Here is an 11,967-nt window from a genome sequence, read left to right on the forward strand (position 1 = left end):
TAGGGACACATTGTGGTCTATGTATTCACACATGTATTATGATTTCCGGATAATACAATTATAGCATGAATAATAGACAACTATCATAAACAAGGAAATATAATAATCATTTTATTATTGCCTCTAGGGCATATTTTCAACAAAGAAGTGATAGAGAAAATAAAAATATATCAAAAGCTCACTAAAATGGAAAATAACTGAAGCAATTATATCATGAATTTAAAAAGAAAACCATACTTTTCATACTTTAAATGGTAAAATATGCATTGTAGCTTCACGGTCAACCAGTTAAGCTCTTACAAGTTAAAAGGAAGAAAAGTTCACTTAAGAAAAAGCAGTCAAAGACTCCAATGCAATCAGCTCCTAGGGTGTAAAAATAGAAATATTGCACGTGGTTGTTAGATCTCTCATGGATAGCTCAGATTGGGCATGCGGGAGCTGATGGGAGACTCCATGCATTTTATGAAAAAAAAAACTGACTAATAGCTCTATGTAAAAAGGGCCTCCCACCAGTTTATGCTCAACCAATCCGGACCATCGATTGAAGATCCAACAGACCATGTGTAATTTTTGTAATTTTGCATCCTAAGAGTAGATTGCACTATATGTTGGAAATATGACATAGCGACAATAATAAAGTTGTTGTTATTATATTTTCATATTCATAATTAATTTATATTATTATGCTAGAATTGCACTGGTTCTTGAATGTGAGATTCAGAGGAAAAGCTAATTGCATGTGTTGAAAGATAAACACAAATGCATCCCTAGCCAGGCCTCTGGACTAGCTCATGTATTGTTGATCTATATGTTTTTCTAACCATGTGCATAGTTAATGTAACAAAGATATCAGAAATAATGAGAACACATTGTCAGTGTAATAATGGTGTTTTTTTGCGGGTAAGTGTGATAATGGTGTTACATATACTTAACTTATGAGATATTGTGAGATCATGTCGTCAATATATTTTCGGTATTTTCTCATTATGTCTTAACATTTACTCGTGTCCTTTGACCAAGAGAATTATTGTAGACTCGGATACGGGATGGTTAATTTGGGGTTGGTAAAAGCGTTTGTTAGTAACTGGTGGGTAACTATAAAGCTGACTTCTGTGTACACCGCAAAGCAGGGCCGGCCCTGGGGCATGGGCGACAGGGCGACGGCCCAGGGCCCAGGCGAGGGGGGGGGGGCACATGATGGAGTATATGCATATACTATAGCCCAGCAAAAAGCAAGTAAAAAATTACAAAAGAATTAAAGAAAAGAAATAGGATGGGCTAGGCGGCCCAGATATAGCTAGCTAGCGATTGCTGATGGATACGCGAAGGGGAAGCGGCGCCGTGACTCACGCTCGTTTCGACGTTTCCTTCGTAAGTTCGTTGCCCTCGCCTGCCCGTTGGCCTTCTCGCTTGCTCGGCTCCTTGCCCCTTGGCCCTTGCTGCGTCGCCCTTGCCTCGCCGGCTCGCCATCGCCGTCACACAGCAGTCCGGCAGGCAGGCGGCAGCCCGGCCATCCGGCATCCGGCACCGCGGCAATACGGCAATACCTATACAAGTACGCATCCGACTGGAAGTCAAGAAGTACGCATCCATGTTCCTATCCATCCCCAAACCTCAATTTGACAACCTCAATAGTTTATTTATTCTTTATTTAGTATGTACGTATTGTAATCCAATCTATCAATTTTTTGTCATTCTATGTAACATGTCTAGGGTTTCAATCATCCGATCTATAAATTCCTAATTCTTTGTATGCTCTTTTGATCTTTTCTTCATGATTTTAGGACATTAGCCTGCCATGTTATCTAAGAAGAAGCAATTGTTGGGTGCTGAAAAAAGGAGGAAAAAGAAAGAAAGTGATCTGAAAATTCTAGCACTGAAGGGTTCTTTGAAAATTCTAGCAGTGAAGTATTATTGTTGTCGATGGAGTCAGTCTAATTTCGTTCTTATTTGAGGTAATCATATCATGTTAGTTTCATTTTGCGATCTTTTTAGTACCATTGTTTTTATGGAGTCGGTTCGAATTTGGTTATTATTGTTCTCGATGGAGTCATTTGAATTATTATACTCATATTTTAAATTAAAGATGCGTGATTGAAAGTTACTTTTAATAAGTTATATATGTAACACACACATACATATATATTGTCTTAGGACTTAGGGCATAGGGGCCCATGTCGTCGAGTTCGCCTAGGGCCTCCCGAAACACAGGGCCGGCCCTGCCGCAAAGTATGCCATGGTGCTAAATATGTCAAGACTGAAGTTTGCCCCTCCAGCGATGGAGAGATATGCTTTCCATTCTTTTGCACTAGTTTAGCTTTTTTGGGGGGTTGGGGCGGGGGAGGACTTTTTCTATTTTCTTTCTTTTCTTTTGTTTATTTTTGGTTTTCATTGGTTTCTTTGTTTTTATTTGTTTCATTTTTGGCTTTTCATCGGATCTTTTCTTTTGTTTATTTTTGGTTTTCATTGGTTTCTTTGTTTTTATTTGTTTTTATGTCTACTTTTTTCGTAGACATTGTACAATTTTAGTATATATTATAAACATTTTTCTATACATGTTTAACATTTTACAAATGCATGATTATAATTTTCCAATTTTGTATGTAAAATGATATTTATAATAGATATATCTAAAATATTTCAAAATATAAGCAAAAGAACTAAAAAACTAAGCAAAAATGTAAAAGAACGAAAGGAAAAAGCGCTAAAGGCCAACGGCCTCGTTGAGTTGGCCCATTCTGGGCGTTGCTTGACGCAAGGCTACTCTACTTTATAACAACATATAGGGCAGCTTCTGTTCGGTGACTTAAGCGCCCGAACAATTCCCTGACACTCACACACCCCCGCCCGTTGGCTGGTCAAAGACGAAGGCAAGCGCTCGATCGTTCGTTCACGAGAAAAAGTTGAGCGGCCTCGTTCGTTCACAGTTGAAGGGTTTCCTGGTCGCTCAATCGCATTTTTACATGTCATGGTTGATATTTGGCCGGTCAACCGCTGACTTTTAAAAAAATACAAAAAGTAAAAGAAGTCACAAACAAAAACTTTCATGATTTCAAAAATGTTCACGAGTTTTGAAAAAGTTTCTAAACTTAAAAAACATCACAATTTGAAATAAATCCATCAATTTTAATGTTTTAATAATTTTTGAAAAAGAGTTCATCGAAGTTGAAAATAGTTCACCAGTTAAAAAAGTCATAAATTTTGAAGAAAGTTCAACAATTATGTAAAAAACTTCATCTATTTTGAAAATAAAAAATAAAAAAACATAAAAAGAAAAAAGAAAACAAAAAATAAGAAGCGAACAGAAAAAAAGAAGAAGAATCGATCAAGCGCTTAGAATTAATGTATGAAAACAGAGGCCCTCCATAGTAGATGACAGTGTTTAGAATTAATGATTTATCCCATGTGAAATTGTCCTTTTTCTGCTCTTCTTTAGTCATTTTTGTTTAGAGTTAATGATTTATCCAGTTCAGCCCATTGCATGCTCACCACAAACTTGTAAAAAAGGTTCATCTTAGTTTGCTGAATGTTCTTTCTTACTAAACTAGCTTCAGAGCGAATGGCGGGTTTATTAACCATTTGATCTTTTTTGTGCATTGCAGGTTTGCTACTAAATTCTCAAAAAGTAGTCTTCTTTTGCATCACCATCCCATGGAGCCACGAGATCTGAACCAATGAGTACAGAGAACATTAACTATGTTTATGGATCACTACATGTTTTGTTGGAACAAGGTGAGATCCATTTTTCAGTACTCATTTGAACACATGTCTTGCTTTTCAGAGTATAATTGAACATCTTTAGCAGCCATGGTGTACTGGTGTATATACATTTTTAGTTGCTAGTCTGCATCTCTATGTTTCATTGTTACTTTGGTGAGAAGTTCCTGAACATACTCTTTGTGTCTCCGGATTTGGTTGGAAGTGTTCTGTTATCCAGTCTCTCACTAGGCTTGTTACTTCTCTTGCTGACTTTTGCCTACAATATAGTATGTAATAGACTCACATGACTGTTATTAATTCTTCATACTTGGGTAGGAGCTCTAGTGGAAATATGCTTAAATCTGGTCGTCCACTAATTCGTGGCACTGAAATTCTGCTAACTCTGCAAAAATCGTTCCCATATTGTACTGGCTGAATTTTTTCCCTCTGAATCGAGTAGTCAGGAGTTCTGTTTTCTATACAATCTCTAGGAGTTTAATTAGGTGACCTCTAATATGGACTCTGGCCCATTTCATGTCCTAAGTCTAATTTGGCCTTTCAAGTTTCTATATATACAGAGATCTTCCTTCAAAGGTTATCATGATTTTAAACTTTCAATAGTATTGTGACTGGTTTACGGTTATTATTTTCTGTGTTCTCTGGCAAGTGTGTATGATGTGAAATTAAGCTTCTTAAGAAAATGCCATTTGTAACAAGGCCAGACATGTTTCTTATCTTCATAATTCAGTTGTAAACTAATGGTATTAGTTATATGGTGGACTTTGATCCTATCCCAAGGAACAAAGTTTGCATCCTCTGTTTGGGGTTATTCAGATCCTTGCCATTTTTTTTCAAAAAACTCCTTGCAGAATAGTAATAGCAAAACTCCTTGACATTACAGACAAGTTCATGCTTGAGGTGATGTTCATTAAGTTGCAGCTCCCACCACCACTGTTCTTCTGCTACAAAGTTGGGGAGAGATTTGCAGTCACAATAAAGTTTCGTCCGAGCACACAACATCAGCGACGTGATTATGAAGCAATGTCATTGTCTGGCTATTCTACAGAAGATGCAGTGGACATTGCAGCGGCTCGAGTAATCAAATATATGGAGACGGTGCGTGCCCAGGTATTGAAGGACTATAGTTACAATGAGATGCAACAAAGGAAAGAGAACTGCATCTGATTGGTTTGTTAAAGGACAAAGAAAAATGAATCAAAGAACAAGCCCTGAAGATTAGAGAACTTAGCAAAGGCTTTGAAAACTACTTATATCAGGTTAAAAGCACTTCTGAGATTCACCACAGAACTAAAGAAAGTGTATGCTCAGCAAATTCCATAAGTGGCGGCGAGTTCGTAACATATGTGTGAACATCATAACTAAGTATCTATTTTCTTACGCTGCAACAATTTTATGATCGGTCTTTAAATATTTTTAGTTGAATGGTTGGTTCCCTCTCGCCCTTTGCGCTGTTGGCACAACGGGTCATCTAGTTTCAATGAAGCACTCTAGCCCTATGAGCATTTCTCAGCTTGTAGACGACCTGAGCCCCGAATGGCAGCCTTTCGGGACTGCTTGCAGATGTGTGGTTTGAAGGCTTTGGGCTTCTCAAGCCTTCTATTCACATACAAACAGATACTCTAGTGGTGTGGTTGGACCGTGCGGTAGCAGATGATCAGTGGCGAGATATTTACATTAGTATCATAGATAGAAAAATACGAATTGCTAAAGCATTCTCTAGCTAGATAATTCTTAAAAGCTTTTACTAGAATTAAGTACCATTTCTTTCCATCAACTTTGCCATGTATTTACCCTCAAAGTAAATGAAAAACTTTGCCATGTATTTAGTTACTGAAAATGTTTCTATTAAAGAAATTCAATCTCCATGGTCTACATCGAGCTTCCAAGTTTCAACAAACATGGTTGAAACTTCTTTGTCCTAGCCAGTTCTTTGCAGGAACCTCAGATGGTTTACCCTCTTCAGTTTGTTTATTCGATAGCTACTTTTCAGCTCGCTTCAGTGCTTCGCTTCTACCTGCATCAAAGAGAATAGCTCATGTTTTGAATGAGAAAAAAATTCTCTACAGCAAGAATTATTATTTTTATCCAACAAGAACAAGTCTCATGTTTATCAGTAACTAGCACAAAAAACAGAAAGAAACATAAAAGCAAGAATAAAATATGCATGTTAGTTTTGGTCAAATATATTATTCTTGAAGTGAAAACCCAGAGGAACTTAGTTTCTGTCATAAAATGCAACTCAACACCATGTCCAATAAAAACACATTTGGTTCCATGCAGATGCCCCAGCCAGGCTCTGTGGCTGCAGCTTTTGGGTGTTTGGTTGCCTGGGGTAAGGTCTAAACCTGTCCCGTGGCATGCAAAGTAGCCAGCGAGCCTGGCTCCTAGGAAGATTGAAATCCGTTTCTCCCGAGCCAGGCTCGTGAGATGCAGGGTATTAACATGCCAATGATGGTATCAGCAAATAATTATCATGTTTTAAGGCATATTAGTATATTTCAAAGTAGATTCAGAATTAATGACAAAAAATAAGTATTGTATGGACGACTCAAGCAAAATAAACATAATCTTAATATTTGTCTTTTTATTTCAATATAAGCCTTTTAGTATTTATTTGACAGAATTCCACCACAGTTAAAGAAAACTGAGCTGTGGCCTTGTCTACTTCCATAACAGTTTTGCTAACATTTCACAGGAAGGATCGCGCACAGACAACAAAAATTCAGCTTAACAAAAACTTATTTTTATTGGATTGCCAGGATTTGTTTAATCAACTGATATACAGCATCGACAACACTGTACAGAACCAAGCGTGCATATCAATAACCCTCCATTGAATCACACTGTCATCAAGCCATAGCTCCTGAATAAGATGCACTAACTTGCTAAGCTCTAGATCCTACTGAAACCAGAATGGTACCAACACGATGATTCACTAGTTTTCATGGCAAGCATGGCATTCATACATATAGTCGCACATAAAAACATAAAAGAAACTTACCAGCATAAAGGAGTTACCTTAATATTGCTCAGGTACCCCTGCAGATCTCACTAGTGCAGAAGCTGGACAAGTAATCGAACTTCTTGACATCAAGCTCAGCCAATCCTCGCAGTGTTGACTTCCTCACATCAATAGCAAACATCACTGCCAACTTGTCCATGTGCTTGGGTGTGGTTTCAGAAAGCAGGTAGACGACGTCATCATCCATGCTTAGGACGGGGTATCCCACTTGAAGTTCCTTCATGGTCTTGCTGCTCAGCATAATAGCCATGCGATCAGAAAGGCATGGCTCCAAGCTGACGTCTTTAACATCAAATACACAGTCACGGTTCCAGCGCTCCCCAGGCAAACCAACCGGCATTGCCATGCTCCATGTTGTGGACTTCCAGCCATCACGGATAGGGCTGCAAACGAGTCGAGCTCGAGCGAGTTGAAGTTGGCTCAGCTCAACTCATATGAAAATTCGAGCGAGCTCAAACTAAGTGACGCTCATGATTGAGCTGTAGAACATGACTCGTGCTCAGCTTGTAACGATCTCGAGTCGATCTCGAGCTAGTTTCGAGCTATATGAGATGGTAAAAATTATAAATCTATGAATGAAAAACAAAAAAATTAAGGTGAATATGTTGGGAATCTTTGCCAAAAATATAGGATATTTAACACATAGTCGACCACGTGCCATAATTAGGCCTAAATCTTCTCTGCACTTACTTAAGTTTCCATGTTCGTTGGTAAATAAATGGAGAAAAATTATGGACAACATATATGGTAATAAATTATCTTATTCCCATTTAATATATGGCATGATCTTTTAACATAATGATATTGTGTCGAGCCATCGAGCTAAAATCGAGCGAGCCAACACTGGCTCAAGTTCTGCTTGTTTCTCGGTCGAGCTACATAAAGTGTTCAAACTCAACTTATTTCTTTTCGAGTCGATCTCGAGTCGAGTCAAAAAACGAGTTGATCTCGAGCGGCTCACGAGCCTCGAGCTTTTCTTGCAGCCCTAATCACGGATGACCTGATGAGATTTCCTTGAGATATTCCGCACCCAGTCAGTGTAGGAAACAGGGGTGGTGGCGGCGGCGTTGAGCACTTCTATTGACCGGAATTCCAACTCAACGTACTTGATCGAGTCTTTGTTTCGGCTGATAGTTACGTCCCGGAAAATGCTGGGGTCACCATTTCTGAGGAGGCGATCCCAGTTAGACCTTGCCGGCACCGGCAGTGGAACATCCCCGAGCAGTGGGCGTTTCTTGAGCACGTCGCAAAAGAAGATGCCACGCCAGAGGTCCACCCAGGCGACCGTGCCATGCTCACCACCAATGGTGATGGTCTTCCCCGTCTCGTGGTACAGCCTCTCGACTGCTGCAGGTAAAGGGATGAGCTTGTCCCTCTTGAACTTATTCAGTGACAAGCGCTTGGAGACCCAAGCTTTAGAATTTGATGAGGACCTGTACAGGTGGAGGCGGAACTCACACCTAATGAGCGCGTGGCCATCGTACAGGGAGTTAGCGTCACCGAGAGCAGCGACGACATAGCAAGCGCCGTCTTGGCGGCTAATGAGGGCAGTTGCGGGGTCGTCTAGCCATATGGGGTGCGGGTTGGGTAGCAGATCTAGCCGCTGGGCGCGCGGGCTGTAGACGAAGTAGTCCCAGTCCGATGTTCCGGTGGTGCTGTTGGGGTGGATGGGAACGCAGAGGAGGACGAGATCTGCGTCGGTGGCCACAATCTTGGGCCCTGTTCTGCGGAATTCCAGGCCAGGGCAGTGGACACAAAAGTGGGAGAGATGTGGCGGGCGGGCGGCGCGGAGGGTCACCTTGATAGGCAAGCCGCTGCTGGTGGTGCCCTCGGCGGTGGTGTTGTTGGGAAGGTCGGCGATGTAGCACCACCTGTCGAGGAGGACCAGGCCTGACTCGCCTGAGCCTGAGGCGGCGGCGGCGGGCTCGGGAAGAGAAGGTGGAACCCATGAGGAAACTGCCATGTCCGTCGAGGGCGAGGAAGCGGAGGAGGTCCAAGCAGATGCGAGGGGATGGGATGGCAGCAGGCGGCGCGATTTGGGAACGAGATTTGGGGCTAGGACGGACCTAGGGTTCACCTTTGGGTAACGAACGACTCCGGTGTCCCCTCCCTCGTTCTCCTCCTCCTACTCTCTTCCTTCGTTTTTAGGTAAGGTTCTTGGACTGGCTGTTGATGTGCCCAATCTTGTGCGATTCATAACAGTGTAACATGAACGTGGCTGGCATATTTGACTAATGATATTTATGTTCGGACTGAGAGAAACGCCAAAGTGGCTGGCATTACTACTTTTGACCAACTTTATAAAAAAAATATTAACATTCACAATGTTTTCTTATGTTTCCTTAATAATAAAGCAAATAGTGTTTCTGGTCGTACGTCATTAAAATTACCCCGAAGTTGACACAAATTAACCACCAAGTGAACAAAACGGTTTGGTTTTTCTCAAAGTCCTGTTGGATTTGGTTCACCCATGTGTCTGTTTTTTTTTTCAGTTTGCATTTTGCTTGTTCGTTTCTCATTTCTGTTTTTGTGTTTTTCCTTCTATAAATTAATTATTAGTGATTCTCAAAAATTCAAAAGGTTGCGAGTTTTTTTTAAGAAATATAAAACGTTTGTCAATTCAGAAAATGTTCTGGAAAGCATAAAATGTTCGTGATTTTAAAATAACTCCTGTTTTTCATTTTGTTTTTTGCCTTTTTCTCATTTTTGTTTTTGTTTTCTCGTCTTTAAATTAATTCGGGATTCCAAAAATTTAAAAGGTTGTGAGTTTTGATTTTTCGAGAAATCATAAAATTTCCATGAATTCAGAAAATGGTCGGGAAATCAAAATGTTCGCAATTTTTAAAAAAACGTTTGCATGTCATAAAAAATTCTCAATTTCAAAAGATATGTTCTTGAAATAAAATAATGTTCATGATTCTTAGAAAATGCTTGTGTATTCAACACGCTTTCGGGAATTGGAAAAAATGACCATGAAATTTTTGAAAAGGATCACAAAAATTCAATCAGATCTATTGAAACAGATACGTAAATAACGAACAAAACAAATCATCGCTTACATGAAATTTTTGAGGGGATCTGGAGAGGTTGTTTTATTATTTTATTTAGTCCATCGCACATCGGGTAAAAAAAAGGTTTCTATGTTCTTTACAACGTTGAGCCCCAAAAAATTGACACATTTTCCTGTGATTTTGTTTTTGTAAGCTATATGAAATGATTAAATGTCTAATTTGCTTTCATACATATCTATATTTATTGTGGTACTATAGTTTTACTGGTCATGAAAAACACCATGACGCTAGGTCAAGGCGAGACACATCATTCATCAGTCTACCTTAGACAGGGTCTATCAATAAAATTTCCTCAATCAAAAAACATTTCGTTGTGACGCCTTAGGAAAATAAAGTCGTCATGAGACCATCACATTTTTAGTTTTTGAAATGATTTTTAAAAAGTCTCTTCTCTCATCATGACATGATTTTGACGTACTTTATGAAGTGACATTTTAAAAGCCCGTATCTCATCCTAGCATAATTTGCATAATCTTATTCTTTTTCTCCCGTGGCAATGCACGGGCCTATTTGCTAGTGTGAAATCAATACAAGTAGATACTAATATTTTTTCATATAAATATGGTCGAACTTTGTGAAGTTTAACTTCAGACAATTCTTATATGCAGAGTAAAAAAGACCAAAGGGAATACCTCAAGAGTAGGATGAACATGAACATGACGGTTGGTTCATAATGTGTCGTGGGCACACAAAACATGGGGATGCACTCCTTCCAAAATATGCTCAACTACAAAATTGGACGTTCACTGCTTCGTATCCTATATACATAAGAAGTTGATCCCCACTATCCTATTTATCTTAACATGCACACATGCCACCTCATTAAAGGTCCACCACTATATGCATAAGAAAAAGTTTTTCATTATTAGTTGATCTCATGCACACCTTTCATCTCATCACACATGCCACCTCATCAAAGGTCCACTCAAAATGCATGATTTTTTCATTACTTTTTGCCACTTATATTAAAAAAATATGCCGACACGGTAATCAAATACAATATATAGTATTTATTTTTAGCTTTAGTTTTTTTTGCGGAATTAGCTATTAATTCAACTATGGAAGTTTCATACAATTAAATCACTGAAATATATTGCAATCCGTTCCCGCAGCAACGCGCGGGGTATTCTCTAGTTTTCATAGATTATGGTGCACTGGTACATAAACATGGTTTATTAGTTACTCTTTGTATACCTAAAATTGATACGGCCAAGACTAATGTTAGTTGTTTCAATGTTCAGCAAATTTTTCCGCATGACAATAATTTTGAGGACAGAGATGTGTCCGTACAAAAATACGTTTGATTTGGTGAGAAGTATCATGGAGAAATTGCAGTTGTAGTTAAAATTACATGCATGCATGTTGGTGCCTTGCATGGCTTAGATACAGATCAAGCAAAGAGGGCAGGCGCCGGCGTGCCGGCCGAAAGTTTCGGCTGATCTAGCCCAGGGCGTTGGATGTGAGCCGCACGGGTCGTTGGATCCAGGCAAAAAAAAAAAAACGAATCGCCCCGAGCTTCTCCTTCCTCGAGCACTCGGGCTAGATCCACATGCCTTGCTCGAGGAGCGCGGCACCGCGTCTCTTGTCCTCTCCGGTGGCCGTCCTCGTCGCTGGCCCCCGTCGGTTTTCCTCATCGCCGGTCCCCATCCCTCGCCAACCCCTCGTCGCCGGTCCCCATCCTCGTCGGTCATCCTCGTCGTCGCCTAGACCCATGCAACAGCCACACCTTCGGTTGCAGCTCTCGACGGCGCCAGTTGTTGCTCTGTCGCTGCCGCTCGCCGTTGATGCTTGCTGCAAGGAATTGCGTCGACGACAACTGCCAGTCAATCAATGCCATTTGAAATGGATGTCGCAAAACCTTCACCGGTAGTAGCAAAATTAAACTATGGTTGCAGCAAAAATCTTCTCGCCGCCGTCGCGAGGTCGCAGCTCCGCCTAGATGGACGTAGCAAAAACCTTCGGCGATAGTAGCAAAATCCTACTATGGTTGCAGCAAATCATCGTCGCCGTCGCAAGGTCGCAGCTCTACCTTGATGAATGTAGCAAAAAACTTTGCCGGTGGTAGCAAAAATCAAATACGGTTGAATCTTTATTATCTATGGTTGAAGCTTTTTGCGACACCTTGAAGCTTTTCCCTGTTGGCAGTAGCCATCC

General features: G+C 40.3%; 1 protein-coding gene across 1 annotated transcript; it reads right to left on the reverse strand.

The window, feature by feature from the left end:
- Window positions 1-6,749: 6,749 nt before the first annotated feature.
- Window positions 6,750-8,744, reverse strand: LOC147968046 (uncharacterized). Its single transcript, XM_087522616.1, has 2 exons — window positions 7,736-8,744; window positions 6,750-7,141 (listed from the first exon to the last, which is right to left on the reverse strand). The coding sequence occupies exons 1-2, from the start codon at window positions 8,703-8,705 to the stop codon at window positions 6,750-6,752; spliced, it is 1,362 nt and encodes a 453-aa protein (XP_087378742.1). The 5' UTR covers window positions 8,706-8,744.
- Between the last annotated feature and the right edge of the window lie 3,223 nt (window positions 8,745-11,967).

Source organism: Triticum urartu, chromosome 5A (genome assembly GCF_056163025.1).
Source record: "Triticum urartu cultivar PI428250 chromosome 5A, HENAU_Tu73, whole genome shotgun sequence".
NCBI lineage: Eukaryota > Viridiplantae > Streptophyta > Magnoliopsida > Poales > Poaceae > Triticum > Triticum urartu.

What these genes read in the sequence shown, in the direction of transcription:
- LOC147968046 (XM_087522616.1), bottom strand. Translation starts at nt 8,705, where the DNA reads ATGGCAGTTTCCTCATGGGTTCCACCTTCTCTTCCCGAGCCCGCCGCC. An exon ending in GAAATCTCATCAGGTCATCC is followed by an intron (nt 7,142 to 7,735) that starts GTGATTAGGGCT and finishes AACTCGCTCGAG; the next exon opens with CTCGACTCGTTTGCAGCCCT.